Source organism: Chanodichthys erythropterus, chromosome 15, assembly GCF_024489055.1.
Source record: "Chanodichthys erythropterus isolate Z2021 chromosome 15, ASM2448905v1, whole genome shotgun sequence".
In the NCBI taxonomy this organism is placed as follows: domain Eukaryota; kingdom Metazoa; phylum Chordata; class Actinopteri; order Cypriniformes; family Xenocyprididae; genus Chanodichthys; species Chanodichthys erythropterus.
In genome coordinates, this window is record NC_090235.1 from 10,125,750 (window position 1) to 10,149,466 (window position 23,717).

At 36.5% G+C, this 23,717-nt stretch overlaps 1 protein-coding gene across 3 annotated transcripts in view; it reads left to right on the forward strand.

Moving 5' to 3' along the window:
- Positions 1-10,043: 10,043 nt before the first annotated feature.
- hivep1 (HIVEP zinc finger 1) overlaps positions 10,044-23,717 on the forward strand; it is a 76,461-nt gene continuing 62,787 nt past the window's right edge. For 2 of the 3 annotated variants that reach the window (XM_067361722.1, XM_067361725.1), the window contains exons 1-2: positions 10,044-10,137; positions 15,410-15,571. In XM_067361722.1, the coding sequence (XP_067217823.1) occupies positions 15,532-15,571 (40 nt within the window). In that variant the 5' untranslated portion in view covers positions 10,044-10,137; positions 15,410-15,531. Of the gene's footprint in view, positions 10,138-10,171; positions 10,479-15,409; positions 15,572-23,717 lie in introns of those variants that run through there. The other variant, XM_067361723.1, reaches the window with a different exon arrangement.

The following is a 23,717-nucleotide window of genomic DNA, read 5'->3' on the forward strand; positions in this document are numbered from 1 at the left end:
AAATAAATATCGTAAATTACATGGTTTTCTTTGAAGTACCTTGGAATACCATGGTTGCATGTGGTAATTTTACAGTACCGTGGTGTGCATGAGCATACCACAGTAAATCTGATCCCGTAACTGTACCGTATAAGAAAAGCCCATTCCAGAACTGTGGATGACCAATATCCAGAGCTTTAAACTGCTTAAACTCTTAGATGTGGGGCAACTGAGTGTCAACTCATTAGTTTGAACGCAGCATGGGGTGGAAGGATGTTTGCAGGGGAGAAGGAGGGGCGGGGCGTGGGAGTCGGGCAGTTGCCGTGGCAACAGCCTCAGTTATGTAACATCATATGGTGGTGTGTAAACAAAGAAGTCAGTGCAGTGATGAGAGAATGGGCTTCCCCCGCCCTACACCACTTAAAACCATTACAGCACATCACATCATCCATATTACATAAAGCCGCTCTGCAGAGCCCATCGGACAGTTAAACACTTGACTGCAGTTATCAAGGCTGACTGACCATTTTAAAACAGAGTTTTAAAAATAGTTTGCATATGAAAACTGACATGGTTTCAGTGCTGGTAACAGAATGATAGATTAAAGTGTCGATAGTCAAATTGAGATATGAATGATCCTAATTTGATAGGGATAAAGCACACATTGTTTTTTCTCACAGTCTTTTGCTTGGGGATCTTTTGCAGTTATTTAAGAATGTGAGAAAGCAGAAGTGAAAGAAAAAAATTGAGAACGATAGATTGAAAGAAAATGTGCAAGAAAGAATTCAAAAAAGGGAAACTGGAAAAAAGTTTAGAAAGAAAGAAAGAAAGAAAGAAAATAAATTACAAAAGGAAGATTTGAAGAAAGTATGAAATGATTTAAAGAAAATGCATGCAAAAGTTAAATAAAATGAACAAAAGAAAGGCAAAAGGAAAAATATGAAAATAGATAAGACAGACAGACAGATAGATAGATAGATAGATAGATAGATATATAGATAGATAGATAGATAGATAGATAGATAGATAGATAGATAGATAGATAGATAGATAGATAGATAGATAGATAGATAGAGTGGGTACGGAAAGTATTCAGACCCCCTTAAATTTTTCACTCTTTGTTATATTGCAGCCATTTGCTTAAATCATTTAAGTTCATTTTTTCCCTCATTAATGTACACACAGCACCCCATATTGACAGAAAATCACAGAATTGTTGACATTTTTGCAGATTTATTAAAAAAGAAAAACTAAAATATATCACATGGTCCTATAAGTATTCAGACCCTTTGCTCAGTATTTAGTAGAAGCACCCTTTTGATCTAATACAGCCATGAGTCTTTTTGGGAAAGATGCAACAAGTTTTTCACACCTGGATTTGGGGATCCTCTGCCATTCCTCCTTGCAGATCCTCTCCAGTTCTGTCAGGTTGGATGGTAAACGTTGGTGGACAGCCTTTTTTAGGTCTCTCCAGAGATGCTCAGGGCTCTGGCTGGGCCATTCAAGAACAGTCACGGAGTTGTTGTGAAGCCACTCCTTCATTATTTTAGCTGTGTGCTTAGGGTCATTGTCTTGTTGGAAGGTAAACCTTCGGCCCAGTCTGAGGTCCTGAGCACTCTGGAGAAGGTTTTCGTCCAGGATATCCCTGTACTTGGCCGCATTCATCTTTCCCTCGATTGCAACCATTCGTCCTGTCCCTGCAGCTGAAAAACACCCCCACAGCATGATGCTGCCACCACCATGCTTCACTGTTGGGACTGTATTGGACAGGTGATGAGCAGTGCCTGGTTTTCTCCACACATACCGCTTAGAATTAAGGCCAAAAAGTTCTATCTTGGTCTCATTAGACCAGAGAATCTTATTTCTCACCATCTTGGCAAACTCCATGCGGGCTTTCATGTGTCTTGCACTGAGGAGAGGCTTCCGTCGGGCCACTCTGCCATAAAGCACTGACTGGTGGAGGGCTGCAGTGATGGTTGACTTTCTACAACTTTCTCCCATCTCCCGACTGCATCTCTGGAGCTCAGCCACAGTGATCTTTGGGTTCTTCTTTACCTCTCTCACCAAGGCTCTTCTCCCCCGATAGCTCAGTTTGGCCTGACGGCCAGCTCTAGGAAGGGTTCTGGTCATCCCAAACGTCTTCCATTTAAGGATTATGGAGGCCACTGTGCTCTTAGGAACCTTAAGTGCAGCAGAATTTTTTTTGTAACCTTGGCCAGATCTGTGCCTTGCCACAATTCTGTCTCTGAGCTCTTCAGGCAGTCCCTTTGACCTCATGATTCTCATTTGCTCTGACATGCACTGTGAGCTGTAAGGTCTTATATAGACAGGTGTGTGGCTTTCCTAATCAAGTCCAATCAGTATAATCAAACACAGCTGGACTCAAATGAAGGTGTAGAACCATCTCAAGGATGATCAGAAGAAATGGACAGCACCTGAGTTAAATATATGAGTGTCACAGCAAAGGGTCTGAATACTTAGGACCATGTGATATTTCAGTTTTTCTTTTTTAATAAATCGGCAAAAATGTCAACAATTCTGTGTTTTTCTGTCAATATGGGGTGCTGTGTGTACATTATTGAGGGGAAAAAAAATGAAATTAAATTATTTTAGCAAATGGCTGCAATGTAACAAAGAGTGAAAAATTTAAGGGGGTCTGAATACTTTCCGTACCCACAGATAGATCAGACAGACAGACAGACAGACAGACAGACAGACAGACAGATAGATAGATAGATAGATAGATAGATAGATAGATAGATAGATAGATAGATAGATAGATAGATAGATAGATAGATAGATAGATAGATAGATAGATAGATAGATAGATAGTAAATAGCAAACACAAGTGCATCCATGTGATTTGAGGAAGAGGGACTCAGGTCTTGAGGTCTCTGTACAAGCGGATCATTGTTTCTAACAGTGTGACAGGCACATGTCGTCCTGCTCTGAACTCCCTCCAAGTTATTAATAGCTCAAATCTCCCTTTGCTTCTAGTGTGGAAGAGCCAGAGGAGACTTGCTTCTGTTTTCTAGTATAATGTGATAACATAATATAAGCCTATATTAAGTAAGCCCATCCAAAAATAAAAATTCTGTCATAATTTACTCACCCTCATGTCATTCTAAACTTGTATTAAGTTCTTTATTCTGCAGAGGATATTTTGAAGCCTGTTGGTAACCAAAAAGTTTTGGTTCCCTTTGACTTCCGTTGTATGGACAAAAAATATAATGTCAAAAAAGTCAATGGGAACCGAAACTGTTTGGTTATTATGATTCTTTAAAATATCTTCTTCATTTTCCACAGAAGAAGAAGAAGGGTTTCATGCAGGTTTGATGAAAGATAACCCAGGATTAAAAATGACCTTGTTTAAAACATTTTATCCCATTAAGAGGTTCAGAACTTTCCAGAAATCAGGCACACACAGATAAAAACATGTTAGATATTAGGAAGATAGAGGGATATTACAAGTTCGTTTATGTCTGTGCTACATTTTTGATGTTTGTTAAATTTAGTAGCTAAACCAATACGGTTCCTGAATTCTTCAATCTATAACATTTTTGACCATTAACGGATTTCTATTTCCCAGCATGCTATGCAATGGAGTGGATTGGGAGAGTACCTGTAGATGTTAAAATTAAGTGTTATTTTATGTGTCTTTGTCCATTGGCTGGTTCTCTCCACCTATTTTTATGTGCATTTTGGGATATTGCATAAATAAAATGCTAGATGGAAATGCCAAGATGTGCATAAATTCTAAAAATGCGCATACATTTTTAAACTTATGCACTCAACTGAGGCGGATGCATTTTTAATCTGATAAGAAAACATGCATAAACTACGATGGAAACACATTTAATGACGAAATCCCTCAATGCACAACAAAAAACTCTTGTGACCTTGCCTCAACAGTAGATGTGACTGGATAACTCGACTAACCAGTGGACCAATCAAATCGCACATCATATCAAATGTTGGTTTGATAATTCTGAAATGCCTGAACCAAAGTTTGTTACCAGAATGATCTGGTTTAATCCCCTCCCAGAAGCTTCTCACACGAATGTGTTCCCAAACACCAGCATCCGAACACATGATCACATGACAGCGTTTATTGAGTTTAGTCTGCCGCAGTCGTGGCCTAAGTGTTAGAGAGTCAGACTGGTAACCCGAAGGTTGCGGGTTTGAGAATGGGTTACCATTCTTGGCCTTTTTCACTAGTACGTGGAGCTTTAACTAATAAGTGCTAACATGCACCGTTTCATTTAGTTTAATATTCTTTCCACAGTACAAGAACTTCAAATGATGTTGTTTAACATGGTTACAAAAAGGAACTACAATGGAGTCTTAGACACATATATATAGGAAGTACAGCAGCTACAAAATGTAGCCCTGCTAGATTCCATATGCTAACAGCTAATTTGTTTATCTTTAAATAGCCTCTAGTTAGAGATAGTGAATGTAAAGGACGTCCAATGCTGACATGCTATTATATGTTCGGTGAGCATACAAAGGCATCAGCGCAGTGTAAGATGACACTGATTTCCATCTGCGCTGGATGAAGTGCTAGCTTGGGTATGCAAATAACTTATTATTTTTGATGTGGTGCGGCTGAAACACGATTGTTCCCAAAGGACGTCTGTACAGTCTCCAGAATGCACTTAGGATCAGACCGCATGTCACACGCACACGTCTCTAGCATCGCTCAAGGGATGATGCAACACGCCTCATTCATTGAATGTTGACAAACTCTAGCTAGAATTACAGGCAATTACAGATATCCATATGTTGATGTGACAAGCTGTTGTGTATTACAGTGATTTTACCATCATTAATGTGACACGCAGCATTTTAGCATGTTTTTATGAAATGGCAACAGCAACGATGATCAAATAATACATATTCATTTAGTATATTCAGATCATTTCTAAAAAATAAGATACACAACAAGAACAAAGATAGTAAAACAGTGATTAAATAGCTATTAATAGTTTTAGTTTAATATTGCGTGGCCTATAGGTGGTCAACTAAAAAAGAAAGTTGATGAAATATATATATATATGTCTAATTTGACTTCATGCTTGCTTTAGGGATTCATGCAAAAGATATAAAAATAAAATAATCATAAGCAAATTCTTACCAGTTAAGCTAAGTTAAATCATATATCTTTGAAACAATTTAAAGTCAGCATGAAACAGAAGTGTAGGGCGGGGCTTGATTTTGTCCATTTGGATGAATTGATTGGATGGTTCTGGCATGCTATTGGTTGATCTCTTGTGAGTGACAGGTTGCCCCGCCCTCGCTCCAGTAAACACATCATCAGAGAAGAGTAGAGATGTTGCTGCAAAAGGTAGGGGAAGTTATTTTGATAACAGATCAATCATTTATAATAAATACTGCAATATTCCATTAAAAATAAAAATTGTCAATTTTGATTTCATGGTGACTTTAACAAAAGTTTGTAAACATTTCCAAGCAAACGTATTTAAGAGAAACAGCAGAGGCATAAAATGTAGGATGCCATTTTTGTAATCCGTGGTGGTTCAAAGCGAGTGAGTCATAGAAATACTAATATGTTTATTGATATCTCCACTGCAGGCCATCATCATCATCCTCAGTTTTATCAGATGTCAGTTAATTTAACCATTTAAATGCAAGGTTTGTTCATATATGCATGCGTGTGAGATATATATATATATATATATAATTATTATGTGCACTGATGACTCATTTACAATTAAGTTTACGTTAGAGATTGATGCAAAAGCTAAAAACTATAAAACAACTCAAAAACAAATTCTAACTAGCTTAGTTAACTAATATCTCTCAAACAATTTAACAAAAGTTTGTAAACATTTTCAAGCTAACTTAGTTGAGAGGAACAGCAGAGGCATAAAATGCACGATGCCATTTTGTAACGTGTGGTGTTTGAAGGCGAGTGAGTCACCGTGTCAGAATATGGAGCATGTGCGGGCGGCTGGCTGTCATCGAGGCATCTCTGAATGGAACATCTTCACCCCCTCAAACTCAGACGGGGGCTCTGCACAGGGACCTCAAGGGTACGTGTGATGTGACGTGCATCTGCTCTGCGACTACAGTTTGTGGGGGGTTTGTTCTATGCACCAAATGAAATTAATAACGCGCAGTTGGGTCCATCATTTTTCTGGTATTTTTCAGCCGCGGTGCAGGTTGTTGCTGTTGGCCTACCTCAGCTGAAATCGCGGGGGCCCTGAAAGCTGGGGGCCCCAAGAATTGTCACCACCTCTCTCCCCTGCATCAATTAACAATTAAAAATAGTTCATTTTTAGTTTAGTTAATTCAACATTTACTAATACATTATTAAAATTAAAAGTAGTGTTTGCTAATATTATTTAAAGGTGCTCTAAGTGGTCACACGTTTTTAGGCCAAAGCATTTTTTGTTACATACAGCAAACATCTCCTCACTATCCGCTAGCTGCCTGTCCCCTGAACACACTGTCGCCACAAGCTCCGAAAATGGCAATAAAACAAGTCACAGCTTGCGACTGCCTTAAAAAGCATAAACAAAGTTCACACAGCTAATATAACCCTCAAAATGGATCTTTACAAAGTGTTTGTCATGCAACACGTCTAATCACGTAAGTATGGTATTTATTTGGATGTTTACATTTGATTCTGAATGAGTTTGATAGTGCTCCGTGGCTAAAGCTAACATTGCACACTGTTGGAGAGATTTATAAAGAATGAAGTTGTGTTTATGAATTATACAGACTGCAAGTGTTTAAAAAATGAAAATAACGACAGTCTTGTGTCCGTGAATACAGTAAGAAACGATGGTAACTTTTACCACATTTAACAGTACTTTAGCAACATGCTAACGAAACATTTAGAAAGACAATTTACAAATATCACTAAAAATATCATGATATCATGGATCATGTCAGTTATTATTGCTCCATCTGCCATTTTTCACTATTGTTCTTGTTTGCTTACCTAGTCTGATGATTCAGCTGTGCACAGATCCAGACGTTAATACTGGCTGCCCTTGTGTAATGCCTTGAACATGGGCTGGCATATGCAAATATTGGGGGCGTACATATTAATGATCCCGACTATTACGTAACAGTCGGCGTTATGTTGAGATTCGCCTGTTCTTCAGAGGTCGTTTAAACAAATGAGATTTATATAAGAAGGAGGAAACAATGGAGTTTGATACTCACTGTATGTCATTTCCATGTACTGAACTCTTGTTATTCAACTATGCCAAGGTAAATTCAACTTTTAATTCTAGGGCACCTTTAACATTAGTTAATGCATTATAACATGAACTAACCATGAGCAATACATTTGTTACTGTATTTGTTAATCTTTGTTAACCTTAATAAAAATACATCTGTTCATAGTTTGTTCGTGTTACTTCACAGTACATTAACTATGGTTAACAAATACAACTCATGAGAATGTTAGAAAAAATAATAGATGTTACCTTTGTCAAGGTCCAGCTGGTGCAATTATTTTATATTATAAAAGGGAGTTTTAGGTCATTTAACTCATCTCATACTATACCTCATACCTCTAAACAACAGTTATGATTAGAGGATAAAGAAAAGATTACAGAATATGATGGTTAATTTGTACATAATTGTAATTTTCAATCATTGTTTAACACTTATAGCACTTTTTTCCAAGTCTTCTTTTTTTCTTCTTTCCTTTTTTAAATATCGCAATAAATATCATATTGTGGACTTTATATCGAGGTATTATCATATCGTGAGATTTTGATATCATTACATCCCTGTCGTTTACTGTAGAAAATGGTGATGCAAAATGGCGAATTCGAGGAAAGTGAAGAAATGGCTCATTCTAAGGTAATAAAAACATAACAGTTCATTATGTAAGGTCCTTATACACCACTGAAAACATAGTTATGTATACTATATTGCATTTGTGTCAATAGATCCTCCCAAATATTACACATTGGACCTTTAACATGAACTAACAATGAACAATGAACTGACCTAACAAGGATGAATAAATAGGCCTACTGTAACAAACGTATTGCTCATTGTTAGTTGATGCATTAACTGATGTTAACTAATGAGATCTTATTGTAGTGTTACCACAAAACCTGATGATCATGATCTCCAGCATGATTTGATATGCTCCTGCGCTTCAGTAAAAGCTGGAAAATCTGGAGTCACATGATCAGTGTCACTAATTTGATAAATGACCTAAAAAGAGTTGTTTTCTTTGCATTTTGCAAACTCTTAAAATTTTGTTTATCCCCAGCTTTAGAAGAAAAAAAATCCCAGATTTTCAGTGTGCCAAATCCCACTGTTTGTGTGCTTGTTTGGATATAAATATAGAGTGTGAGATAGGGAGAAAGAGAAAGGCAGCGAGGGGGAGAACACACATATATATATCCAGCGTGACGCTGTTCGCCCCCTATTTTTCGTCACCAGCACGCGTATGTATGTGTCCCTGTGGGCTTGTTGCTGGAGGAAGGATAGATCAGACACCTCACCTCTTCCACCTTCATTAAAGTACTATTTATATTCTCAGGGCTGACCTTTCTCATTAAGCGGTGTTTTTTTTAAACACAAACACCCGTGGACGTATTGCGAGATGCTTTGAATGTGGGTTAAAAATAGCAGAGCAGCATTATTTGTGCTATCTGGTAAAGTCTCAGTGTGGTTTAGTATGTTTTTGGTGGATCCTGTGGTCCTGCACACACATGAGGCTCGAGGTCAGCATTCAGTGCATCGCTTCTTGCAATCATGGCAATCGTTTATATTTTGGAAAAAAATAATGACATCAGGTATTGTGAGAACAACCTAAACGTCCATCAATAAATCAGCTTTAATGTGATTCTTGTTGGTATTTGGACTATTTTGAAAAGGTATTGATTAGTTGGTTTGCCATGAGTTGTGACTGTCACTCACTCAGAACAAGGGTCATTTCTGACAACAGACAGATGTGACAGACTGAACTGCAAATATAGATGACTAAGCAAGCATTTAATCTTGCTTTTGGGTCTATCTTTTGAAATACACACACACACACACACATATATATATATATACCATTCCTATATCACCACTGCAGGCCATTAGCATGCATTTTTACGCTTGCCATTTTCTGTAAAGCTGCTTTGAAATGATCTGCATTGTGAAAAGAGATGTAAACAAGAACTGATTTGAATCATTATAAAAAATATTCTAATTATTTTGAATATACGTATACATATCAATATACATATATAAAATATATATAAATATATTACACTAAAATTATAAAAATATATAGTGTAATATAGTTTTCATTGGAATAGCCCTAAAACGGTTTCTATTGACTTACACTGATTTTCTGTTTAAACACAAAATGAACTTGATTTCTCGCTAAGCTCCTCCTTCCTCCTTCGTACACTGCAACAAACTTCACCGATCTGTTAAAGGAATAATGGAATACCTATAGTAAGGCGGATATCTCCAATATTATTCATTTTAAATGCATTATCAAACAGCTTAACGCTGACAGTGACATCAGTGCATATTTTTTTCCTTAGAGAAACATCATTACTAAATCGAGTATACTGAGTGCTTTCAGTTTTGCATGACTGTGAAACATTACAATTCAAGCGTTTACATGTACGAAATGATTTTGCGTATCATCATTACATCGCAAACACACTCTGTGCTGCGTTCTCCATTGTTTGCCTGGATCTGTGCGGGAAAGCCCAGCGCTGGTTGAGGGGCACAACGTGACCTAACAAACAAGGAACCTCCGGGAACACCGTCAGTCCTGAACTATGCGCACAAGGGCCCAGTCTAAGGGGCTCCGCGAGAAGCGACGCTTTGGAAATGACGCTCAAAATGCGCTTTTGCGAGTGACGCTCGGTAAAATCGCATTCATTTCGCTGTAAATGTGACGTTTATAAGGAAGGTTTACAATAATAGTCACTCAGATGGTGCTTAACGCGTTTTATTCAACTGTTCCATCGGCCGTCAGGACACTCCCTGAGCTCGCTTGCTTCGATTGGGAGGCGGAGACGGGACCCCCGTTGACGTCAGTGGGCCTGTCGGTTTCCTGCAATAGAAAGTGAGAGAAGATAGAGCGAGAGACAGGGAAAAAAAACAGACCTCTGACCGTTGAAACCCTTGACAACAGTTCAGACTGCACCTGTAAGTACCAAAAGTTTAGAAATACACGCGTCTTAATAAGCGTTTGGACGCATGGTCCAGTGCGTCGCAAACGCATGCTTTGCGTAAACGCATCTCCAAGTGCTGTTGTTTTGGAACACACTGTTTCCAAAAGATTTTATGGATTGCTTAAACTTGTGAGCATGTTTGTGTGAGTTTTATGCTGATTTTGGCTGGTGTCGGTCGCTCTGTACTGAGCCGGCCCGTGTTTTGTATCTCGCCGAGAGCGCACGTCTCCAGAATCCTAATACGCGGGGTGTAAATGTTTATCAAGCCCGCAACGCTGTTGGAGAGAGTCGCCGAAGCGCCGACCGCGACGGCAGGTAAGCGCAAAACACCTTTCCTCGACCATGGGATGCAAACTGTCGCGTTTCGGATGCGCTTTGCACGTCTTCTGCTGGTTTAAAGGGCATTTTGTTGTCGAATTAGGGAAGTGTTTCTTGTTCATGTCCTGTTGCAGAGGGGTTTTCCCCGGCTCCGCCCTCTTCATGTGTTTCTTAAAGGCAGTAATGCGCCATTCATCCTGAACGCACCTGGATTTGGCGCTGAACTGTGGCATGTAAGCGCAGTGGCTTTTATTGGAAAAGGTTGTGGTTTTGTAGCTGTTAGGTTTGGACACATGGTGACTCATCGCATGCGGGTCTTATAAGCTGTAAGCATGTCAGATTGGCACTTGCATGGTCTGCCTTACAGGAGCAACCCCTGTTTAGTGCCATCTTTTTTTCTTTTTTCTTTTTGTCAGAGCATGCATGCCAAGTAGGCTACGTATACTGTATGTCCCATGTGCAGTAGTTTCTGTTGGCACCATTAGGCTGATTTCAGGGTGTTTCCTAATGGCTTGATTGGCAGATTCTTTATCATTTTGCATTTATGTATTTGACTGATGGATGGCAAGGCATGCACTTTATTAGTATGTGTGTTCCATGGGAATCAAACCCTTGACCTTGGCACTGAAAACCAAGAAAAACATTACAATAAACTACAGTGGCCTCAGCAGTAACTTTGTAACATTTCAAATCTGCAATTGACAAATTTGGCAGTAACATTCAAAATCTGAAATAATGTAATATTAAAATTCTGCAGTAACACTAACATTTAAGTTTTGACAAAACCTAATAAAATTCTGAAGTAACATTCAAATTCTGAAATAACATTATAATCAAATTCTGCAGTAGCATTGTAACATTCAAATTTTGAAATAATGTCATATTAAAATTCTGCAGTAACATTGTAACATTCAAATTTTGAAATAATGTCATATTAAAATTCTGCAGTAACACTAACATTTAAGTTCTGACAAAATCTAATTAAAGTCTGCAGTAACATTCAAATTCTGAAATAACATAATATTTGAATTCTGCAGCAGCATTATAATAATCAAATTCTGAAATTATGTAACATTCAAATTCTGCAGTAACATTGTAACATTCAAAAATTGAAATAATGTAACATTCAAATTCTACAAAATGTAACATTCAAATTCTGCAGTAACATTGTAACATTCAAAAATTGAAATAATGTAACATTCAAATTCTACAAAATGTAACATTCAAATTCTGCAGTAACATTGTAACATTCAAATTATGAAATAATGAAATATTCAAATTCTGCTGTAACGCTAACATTCAAGTTGTGAAAAATCTAATCTTATTCTGCACTAATGTAACATTGAAATTCTGAAATAATGCAGCATTGAAATTCTGCAGTAACATTGTAACATTCAAAAATTGAAATAATGTAACATTGAAATTCTGCAGTAACATTGTAACATTCAAATTTTGAAATACTGCAGAATTTTAATATGACATTAACACTAACATTTAAGTTCTGACAAAATAAAAGTCTGCAGTAACATTCAAATTCTGAAATAACATATTCGAATTCTGCAGCAGCATTGTAATATTCAAATTCTGAAATAATGTAACATTCAAATTCTGCAGTAACATTGTAACATTCAAATTCTACAAAAATGTCATATTCAAATTCTGCTGTAACGCTAACATTCAAGTTGTGAAAAATCTAATCTTATTCTGCAGTAACGTAATATTCAAATTCTGAAATAATGCAACATTGAAATTCTGCAGTAACATTGAAATTCTGCAGTGACATTCAAATTATGAATGCAATATTCGAATTCTACAGTAACATTTTAACATTCCAATTCTGCAAAAAAGTGTCATATTCAAATTCTGCAGTTATATTGTAACATAAAAATGATAAAATAACATAATGATCAAATTCTGCACTGAAACACTGTAATAATATATTATTCCAATTCTGCTATAGGCTAGTTGTGATTAAATACTTTTGAAAAGTGTGCATGTCCTGCAGTGTAATATACATAAACAGAATTTTGCTGATTATTTTATACTTCTTATAATTGGGAAACTACATGGAATATTTTTACTTTCAAAATATTTGTCATCGCAGAAAGTTTAAAATGACTGTGGAGAAAAAAACTAGAAGGCTACATATACACACATATATATATATATATATATATATATATATATATATATATATATATATATATATATATATATATATATATATATATATATATATATATATATATATATATATATATATATATCCAGTATATATTAATTTAAAATATTTAAATATGTGTTGATTTAAAAAATGGAAACATATTTTCAGGTCATCCTAAGATGATCCTTGAAAAAAAATCAAACACACCTAACTATTAGACGCTTCATGTCTTGAAATGGATGCGTCAAATAATCCAAAATGTGTGGTGCAGGGGGGCTTCCTGGACCAGGAGTGACAAACACTATTCTAGGAGTGTGTGTGTGTGTGTGTGTGTGTGTGTGTGTGTGTGTGTGTGTGTGTGTGTGAAACATGGTGCATGCGCTGTGTGTGTGAGTGTATGCTCGAATCCTCGGGGAGGTGATGTCATTGGCGTAGAGCTGCATTCGGTGGGAAATCATACACACTCGTAGTAAGCGTTATGTAATGCGGTGAGACGGAACATTCGCGTGGAATCTGGCACACGCTGGGACTGGATGCATGCGGGATGCATGGGCGAGGCATGTCAGATGTTTGCTTCATACTGCAATGGAACTGAGTAACATACAGAAACAAAAACCTCCTAAACGTTGAAACAAAGAGCATCTTGTGTAGAATGTGGGGTGTATTTACATCTATTCCTGCAGAGCCAAGAAATGCATTTGCCATTCTGAGAGTTGCAGTTTTAAAATGTTTTGAAGTCTGGTGATATTTATTGTAGACAACATTAGTGAGAGAGGATAACAACCAGGCAGATACATTTCCTATTTATCTGCACGGATGCAGTCTAAACTTTGTGTTATAGTCTAAACTTTTGTGTAAATATTATGTAAAATATTTGCTATCATCAACCTAAATTATATTTTAGCATTATATCTGCCACCTTGATCTTTAGATTTTAGTAAATACATGTTCCATTAAAAATGTATCAGTTAACACAAATCAGTCTCTTCTGGTCTATTTTCATCACATTTATGGTTTGCATTAGAGCCGTTCACCCTGAAAGCATTAGAGGGACGTTTTGAATTGGCATTGCCTCAATATTTTCATTTATGTTGAATGGACCTTTACTAATCAGCACTGTGCATTATTCAGAATTGAATTCAGATTGCTTTTTAAATCCCAATACATCACAACTGTTTTCTTTTTTATATATTGTTCAGGAGGTTTTTGGTTTCTATATAAATATATCAAATTAATTTTTAGGTGCTATTTTGTATCTGACAAATTACTTCATATCTCATGACAGTGCTATAAAATAAATTGATCTCGATTAATCGTACATAACATAAAAGTTTATATATATATATATTAATCGCATACAAGTTTATAAATATATTACATGTGTGTATATATAAATCGCGATTAATCGCATCTAACATAAAAGTACAAGTAAATATGTGTGTGTGTGTATGTACACACACACACACACACATATACATCAATGTATGATTGCCCTTTGTTTTTTTGTTTGTTTGTTTGTTTTGTCCAGAGGCCTTAATAATAATAAAAACAAAGACTAGATCTCTTATTAAATTCAAAATGTTTTAATTATATTTTGCTACAAATAAAGGTATTTTAAAGATTTTGAATTAGGGCTGTCAAACGATTAATCGCGATTAATCGCATACAAAATAAAAGTTTGAGTTTGCATAATATATGTGTGAGTAATGTGTGTAAATAATATGTATATATAAATACACACAATTTAATGTATATATGTAAGAGAAATGTTATTTATGTACAAAAAAAATTATGTATATCATGAGGTCAGTATCATGTGACATCATTCAGACACCTGCAAAAGATGACATGATCATGAAGCAAAGTAACTTACTCTTTCTTAACTATACTTACTCATACGCATGCTCCGAAACATCAGGTCATTCGGTACAACCGCTATAAAAGACGGAAAATATTGTAATATTTTAAAAACTTGTATTAAATATAAAATGTTTGATTTGTCCTTTTGCTAGCTAGCTAGATGTCAGCCTTTTAGCAGTGTTTGTAAATATCGTCATTCGGTAAAACCGAAATTTTGGTTAAACCAAATTACTTTTTGGTAACAAATTTTGTCCATCTTGTAAAAAAAAAGACAAAATCAGTGTTAATTGATTAAAAAAACCACATAATATCATTATTAACACTTGATTATATCTCCATTATGTTTTCTTTTTACACTTTAAAAACTTTGTTCGTCAATAACCCACATATATTATTACAAACTTTTAGGATTAATTGATTTTGCAACACTATTTCATGAAGTTGTTAAAAAAAATGTTTGTGGGCCCTTTTAATGTCGCAGTATAGCTAAAGTGTTTTAATGGCTGTTGATTGTCTTGACAGTATTGGTTTAAATATTTAACAGTATGTGTAATATTGAAATGATTCTGAATTTTGAAATTCCCTGCAAGGTTTGCAACACGCCGGAGATGACAGTGTCATTTCTTTGTTTTTGATGTCAGAGGTGTGTGTAGAAGTGCAGTTAGTCAAAGCATTGACTGCAAAAGACCATTTAGATCAGAAATCTGATTCCTGCGCCACACTTGTGTATCTGTGTCAGTCTATCTAAAAAAAATCAGTTCTTACAGACAACACTAGTGATCTGTCACAGTAGCTGGAGCTAAAGACAGAGGAAGCCATGGTTGAGTTGTTTCAAGCAGCAAGAATATGTGTTTGTGGCCTGTTTTGCGTTTTCTTCAGTTTATTTGTCTCTCATCCATCCCAGATGTGCAGATGGTGTCTTTCCTGTGTGGAATAGGAGATTGTCTTTCCTCCCTGTGATCGCCCGCATTCCATCCAGCATCTTTCCGTACGATGTTTCACTGAGCCAGCGGAAAACCACCGAAAATGCCACGTACGAAGCAGAACAACCCCAAAAACCTGAAAGGTAAGTGTTCGCTTCCGTTCGTCCAGGATTTTGTTAGCTTAGGTTGTTTGTTTATTGGGTCGCACTTTTCCCTTTCACCGGTGTCAGGAGGCTTTGATGTGGTTGAAAAGTGTCTCTTTTAAAATGTCTGTGATGTTCATGAAGGGAAATGTTTGCATAGTTAAAACAAAAGAGTGTAGGGTTCATTAGTACATTTGCTGCTGTAAAATACCGGCATTAACACATTTATTTTCCACAAATTAGTCAGTCGTCAAGTTGTCAACTGGTGGTTTCAATTCGACGTGTCTTTCAAAGGTTTTTCTAGTAATTGTAATTTGACGCATTGTAAAATTAGTTCAAAAGCACAGTTTCCTTATTCCACGTTGATGTACTTCCTGTTGAAACAGGAAGTTGTGGATAGTTGGTGGCAGGTGGTATTAGAGGGAGGGGCATTCTTTTCCTATAAATAATTTGCATGGAACCAGTATTTATTGATATTTTGGTCTGTTTTCCTGGAAGAGAAAAGCAGTGAATTGTAAATGCGTAGGCTATATCTGCTCATAGTGATTTAGTTGATGTTTACGAGTACACTAGCATGTTGACAGTGCCTGTTTAATTACAGCTATATAGCAGTATTTTATGTTATCATTTATCTCTGTGTTTTAATTCAAGTCATTTTCATAGAGTTAAAAACTGTACTTGCCATAGCAGAGTATGTAGCAACCCAGATTTTGGAGTGTTTGGATAATCATTGCTTTGAGCTTGGCCAAACAACATGAATAATTTAGTTTGATTACTGAACAGCATCCACTGGAGACAACTGTGACTTTTCCCAATATTAGTATTATTAAATGAAGAGAGAAACAAAAAGTGAAAAAAGTCTTGCAAAGAAATGACCATGATTCTTTCTTGATTAAAAGCAAGTTTAGGCCTTTAGTTTTTGAAGTATATGAAGTTTTCATTACATCTCAACATTTAAAGGTTTTGTTTATCCAAAAATGAAATTTCTGAAGGAGATCAAAGACTGAAATTTAATCACGTTTTTGACCGTCTCAAGAACTGCTTTTATTATTAACTTTTATTATGACAGTCGCCAGTGCTGCTTCCGCTTTTCCGGTCATGAGTATGAGGTAATACAGCTCTGTTTATCATATTAGATACATTTGAGGGTGTTGAGTGTTCACACGGCAGCTGCCGTGAGACACTTGTTTGAGACACACTGCAGTAAGATAGATTGATTTTAGAATATCATATTAAATGCTGGATGTCTTGTGTTGATAAATGGCATGCAATTAATTTTAATACGTTTTATATGATGGAGAAAACTACTGTTAGCTGCATCTGATTATGCTATGTTAGCTACTTCACAAAATAGTGTTTTTCTCTGAGGCATGGTAAAGCATGGTACTCGCAAAAAATCAAGAAAATTAGATTCAAACAATAAGACTAACTGTGTTGCGCTATATAACAACAATTAGTTTTCTGTCTATAAATATATCAAAACAGTCATTCCCTTGTCTAGTAAAATGTGTACAAACCCAATTCCAAAAAAGTTGGGACACTGTACAAATTGTGAATCAAAAAGGAATGCAATAATTTACAAATCTCATAAACATATATTTTATTCACAATAGAATATAGATAACATATCAAATGTTGAAAGTGAGACATTTTGAAATGTCATGCCAAATATTGGCTCATTTTGGATTTTATGAGAGCTACACATTCCAAAAAAGTTGGGACAGGTAGCAATAAGAGGCCGGAAAAGTTAAATGTACATATAAGGAACAGCTGGAGGGCCAATTTGCAACTTATTAGGTCAATTAGCAACATGATTGGGTATAAAAAGAGCCTCTCAGAGTGGCAGTGTCTCTCAAAAGTCAAGATGGGCAGAGGATCACCAATTCCCCCAATGCTGCGGCGAAAAATATTGGAGCAATATCAGAAAGGATTTTCTCAGAGAAAAATTGTTATCATCATCTACAGTGCATAATATCATCCAAAGATTCAGACAATCTGGATCAATCTCTGTGCAAGAGGGTCAAGGCCGGAAAACCATACTGGATGCCCGTGATCTTCGGGCCCTTAGACGGCACTGCATCACATACAGGAATGCTACTGTAATGGAAATCACAACATGGGCTCAGGAATACTTCCAGAAAACATTGTCGGTGAACACAATCCACCATGCCATTCTCCGTTGCCGGCTAAAACTCTATAGGTCAAAAAAGAAGCCATATCTAAACATGATCCAGAAGCGCAGGTGTTTTCTCTGGGCCAAGTCTCATTTAAAATGTACTGTGGCAAAGTGGAAAACTGTTCTGTGGGCAGATTAATCAAAATTTGAAGTTCTTTTTGGAAAACTGGGACACCATGTCATCCGGACTAAAGAGGACAAGGACAACCCAAGTTGTTATCAGCACTCAGTTCAGAAGCCTGCATCTCTGATGGTATGGGGTTGCATGAGTGTAAGCTGCCCATGCCACACGCACATCTGGAAAGGCACCATCAATGCTGAAAGGTATATCCAACTTCTAGAACATCATATGCTCCCATCCAGATGCCGTCTCTTTCAGGGAAGACCTTGCATTTTCCAACATGACAATGCCAGACCACATACTGCATCAATTACAACATCATGGCTGCGTAGAAGAAGGATCCGGGCACTGAAATGGCCAGCCTGCAGTCCAGATCTTTCACCCATAGAAAACATTTGCCACATCATAAAGAGGAAGATGTGACAAAGAAGACCTAAGACAGCTGAGCAACTAGAAGCCTGTATTAGACAAGAATGGGACAACATTCCTATTCCTAAACTTGAGCAACTTGTCTCCTCAGTCCCCAGACGTTTGCAGACTGTTATAAAAAGAAGAGGGGATGCCACACAGTGGTAAACATGGCCTTGTCCCAACTTTTTTGAGATGTGTTGATGCCATGAAATTTAAAATCAACGTATTTGTCCCTTAAAATGATAAATTTTCTCAGTTTAAACACTTGATGTGTTATTTATGTTGTATTCTGAATAAAATATTGAAATTTGAAACTTACACATCATTGCATTCTGTTTTTATTCACAATTTGTACAGTGTCCCAACTTTTCTGGAATCGGGTTTGTAATATATTAAAGCATCTTTAGTGTTTCCATGGTTTCTACAAAATAAAACCAGAAACCGAGAGTAACGCGGGTATGACGTAATTGACAGGTGACTCCTCACATGTCCCAGAGCCTTGGTTAAAATTGCAATTTTCTCATGATTTACAAATAGTTGGAAACATTTGGGATATTGTAAGTTCTCAAGTGAACAAAATATATAACACTGGCCTAGTGGTTTTTGGATATTTTACTGCAAAATTCTTACATATTGCACCTTTAATTAAATAACAGAATGTGACACAAAAAAGAGAAGACACTAAATTGTTTATATTAAATATAATAATTTCAGATGCATATATCAGATACATAGATACATATAAAATACATATAATGCGATTGTAACAAGGTTCGTAAATGTGGGAAGAAGGAGGCGGGAACCGGCGAACATTCAACAAAACTTTAATATAAAATAAACAAACAAAACGAAAGTAATGCCGGCAGACCCTCGCGGACGTCTGCCGGCCACACAAACATAATAAAACATAAAATAAAGTCCAGGCCTGGTCCTCTCTCGTCCTTCACTGATGTCGCTCCTCCTTTTATGCCTCCGGAGCTCCTCCGTGAGAGACTCGAGGCCGGCACGCCTCGCAGGTGACGCTCATTATCACTCGCGTCACCGGCCTCGCGCCGTTCCCTCACGGCTCTCGCCCGCCCTGCTCGTCACAGCGATGTTAAACCATTTATAAGATAACTTACAGTAAACTTACGTTTTTATATTATAGCATTTTTACAGAGTTTTTCTGTAAAAGATTACACATTTTTTACAATGTTAATAACAAGGTACTAAGCAGTTCTTGAGACAATCAAAAACGTGATTACATTTCAGTCTTTGATCTCCTTCAGAACAAATTTGTGTTATTTATTAACATATTTCTCAAAGATAAAGTCTCTTTAAATGTTTCTGTGATCGCACCAAGCATGTCGGTACATGCCAAAATTGCGCTTCCATGCGTGACGTTTCTGTGGAATCCAAGACATTTCCTCTTTAACAAGGACGCCCCCACCTTTAAATCCACCCGCTCGAACAATTCATGCCGTTTCATTTTTTAAAACAAGGTTCCTTATCATTTAAAATGTCAAAGATAAATATTTTTACAGAATTAAAAAGTGTAATTAGAATTTTGTGGTGCAATAAAAATGTCATTTTTGTTATTTTAAAACTTGATTGTCTTGCATAGTGTGGCATTTGACTGTGCGAATGAAAATGGCTGTACTGCAATGTTTTGAAAGAACAAAACGCATGAGAGAGAAAGAAAAATACCACAACAAGGAACTAGAGGATTCCCTCCTTTGTGTTGAGTGGCTGTGTTATTGCTGTCATGGATACAGAGGTGACCTCTGTCTATCAGAACACACCCTTTCTAAAGCATGTCATAATCGAGTCAGACGGTCAAAGATTCAAATCATAAAGCTTTCATTGTTCTTTGAGGTCTCCAGGGTGTATTTACTGTTAGGAAGCGTGTTGAAATCTATGTGCAGACTCAGCCTACATGTCATTTGTTTTATGTGTGGGTCTCGTGACTTTAGAGCAGAGCAGGAATGCTTCAGTGACGCAGTTTGCGGGTAAACGGGCAGGAAGTAAGGAACCTCTTCCACCCATTGGACTCTGTGTTTACTTTTCTGAAACAGCTGGTCTCCAAGCACACAGACGCTCGCGCAACCGCTGACATTACGTCGTTGTCACCTGTTTTTCACTATTAATAAAATTCTAAACCATTCAGGAACGGGTTCTAAGTTATAATGTTAAATACTAATCCGCTTACAGGCACAAGTCACAAACATGTATATATTTATATAAAGTGCATTTTCCATTATATATGTATCTTGTTGCTATTTTGATTTTAAACCTTTGGACATTGCACTATTTTAATATCTTCTATTTAAAGAATAGTTAACCTATTTGTTTACCCACCCTTAACCCTTGTTCCAAACCCATATGCCCTTCTTTCTGCAGTGGAACAAAACTTCACACAGCTCTTTTTTTTATATGGCCGTTTATGTTAACCAAATTTTTTAGCTGCTAAACCGGCGCTTTCAAGTCCAACTTTTGACTCATTGTTAGTGATTAATGACTTGGTCTGTTCCTCACAGAAAGCTATTTTGCAGAAGACTTACTAGTCATTTTTGAACTGCTTTTATGGTGCTTTTGGTGTTTTATGTGACGCTTATCAGATTTAGTCACTACGAACTTGTTGTTGTATAGTGAAAATCTCCATCAAAATGTCCCTTTTGTGTTCCTCAGGAAAAAATAACAACATACAGGTTTTAAATGAAAGTAAATTATGACAGAATTTAAAATTTTGGGTGAATGATTCCTTTAAAACCTATAAAAAGGGTAAAGGCAGCCTTTTTTGAGTTGGAAAGTTGTTCTTTTTTATCAGTGTTTTCATAAATATAATGGAGGAGTCAGAGCTCTTGAAAAATCCGTACAGTAGTAAGTTTTCCGCTTGTACCATGAATAGAGCACAAGGTGTTGGGCTGGAAAAAGGATTTCTAGTGGAAAGTATTGAAGTCATGAAATTCCAGAGTCAGTTTATTGTTAATTTAGCAGTTGAGGAGTGCATGACTTTACATACATTTACTGTTCAAAAGTTTGTGGTGAAAAATACAGTAAAAGAGTAATATTGTGAAATAGTATTCCAATTTAAAATAACTGTTTTCTATTGTAATATATTTTTTAAATGTAATTAATTCCTGCGATCAAAGCTGAATTTTCAGCATCATTACTCCAGCCTTCAGTGTCACATTTCTGATTATTACCAATATTGAAAATGGTTAATATTAAATACTTTTAATTGTTATATATATATATATAACAATTAAATTGCATTCTATACTCCTTTGCAGATAGACCTTTTTGTTTTCTAAAAAAAAGTCCTAAAAAAAAAAAAAAAATCACATGATATAAGTTAAAATCTTATCACGGAATAAGAATATTTTTTCAGAATAACTCAATTTTGACCAAAATGTCAAATAGAACCTATAATTAATTGTAGTGTATGAATATGTGTGTGTGTGTGTGTGTGTGTGTGTGTGTGTGTGTGTGTGTGTAAAATACCAGGACATGACTAATTCACATTGTTTTAGTAACCACAGTTTAGATTTTCCTATACAATCCATGATTTGCTCACATGATTTTCACAAAACAAAACAAAATGATTTACACACATGCAAGTAGGACTTATATATATATATATATATATATATATATATATATATAGAAGTCCTACTTGTAATCATTTTGCTGGGATTGTCTAGGAAAAAACAAAACTGTGGTTACTAAAACTATGCAAATTAGTAATTTCCTGGTGTGTACTTCCTTAAAACACGTAATGTTTCCCCCCCCTCGGGTTCCCCCTGTGTTGAAATCACATTCCTTGGTTTAGGGATGGGCCGAGGGCCCCTAAAATCATCACAACCGTTCACCGGCCCTGTTTGCATGCACAAAGATGGTAAAGTACACTCTTCATAAATGTGGGTGTTATGTTGAATGTCGAACCACATTGCCCTTAAGTGTCCCAGTAACATCATTTTAGAATGGTGTTGTCGGTAGGGTGGCTGTAGGCGGTAAAATTGCGGCGTGCCAATGCAGGAAGTTTCTCCTGCGGGCCTTCCTCTACTTCCCATTTCTAAAGCGCCATTAAAAACATTCTCTGTCTGAGACACTGAATTAACCTGCTCTCGGGCAAACACACTTCGCCCACACACAGGTGGTGCGGCTTGCAGACTGTTGCAGCTTGTGTTCGTGGGAGATGACCGCAGAACGCTGAAATGGAAAAGCCCTATTTAGTGCAGCACACGCTCAGTAATCGTGTGAGACAGACGCTGGTGTCGTAATCTGGAACGTCCCTCTGAAGCTGTAGGGTAAATGTTTTACCCAGAATGCCCATTTTGTCTGTGTGACCCAGCAAACCTGTTAATAATCGACTCGTGGGTATGTTCGCTGACCTCCCGTGGGTCCAAGCGTGTGATTGCGTAACCCGGACCGTTGCTGATAATCTCAGGTGTCACGCGCGTCGGGCTTCTCACGGCAATGATGGATGGATCCATAGATTCAGAGTTGTCACTTTAAATTGATTTTGTGGCAGATGCCTCTGTTTCTGTCTCAATTCAGTCTGTTTTCTCCGTTGGTGCAGGATGAGACTAACCTCCTTTAGGAATAACGTGGAGGAGAGACACGCATAGTAGCGGTATCGAGAGTTTCTGATGGTTTATGAGACGGGGGAGTTTGATTCGATGTTCTCTTGCATGGCTGTACCAAGTTTGACATCAAACAAACACTGTAGGAGTATATATCTGTAGACCTATGCTGTTTTTTGTTGACGTATTTAAAGACCCTGTTTACATTTGAAATGATTACCGGTGTTGTGCCGAATTTTGACACAAGGTTCATATGGTTGGCAGAATGACATTTTGATAAGAATTGATTATTTCTGTATTATTTGTTTTAGGATAATGCAAATAAAGTATTCATTCTTTGTGGGAAATTTGTGCAAAATAGAAACAGCAATGGAAATTATAGCCACTGTGGGATGTAAGATGCGATGCAATAATATTCGCATAATGTTTTCTTCTCTAAGAAAATTTAGTCATGTGACTTTTTTAACATGTATCTAGAATTTTTTTCAGTAAATGTGATTATGTGGTAGTTTATGTCTTCTTACTTTATTAAAAATTGCATTCATGTCAAGTGTTTTTATATGTGAATTTTGGAGATTTTATTCACATTTTCATGCAATATCCCAAAATCTGCTTAAAATACACTACTGTTCAAAAGTTTGGGGTCATTAAGATTCATTTTATGTTTCTGAAAAGTCATCTTCACCAAGGCTGCATTTATTTGATCAAAAGTACAGTAAAAACAGTAATATTATGAAATATTATTACAATATAAAAAATAACATATTTTAAAATTGTATGTTTTCTAATTGAATATATTGTAAAATGTACTTTATTCCAATGATCAAAGCTGAATTTTTTTTATGATACATTTTTTAAAGAGTCTTTGATAAA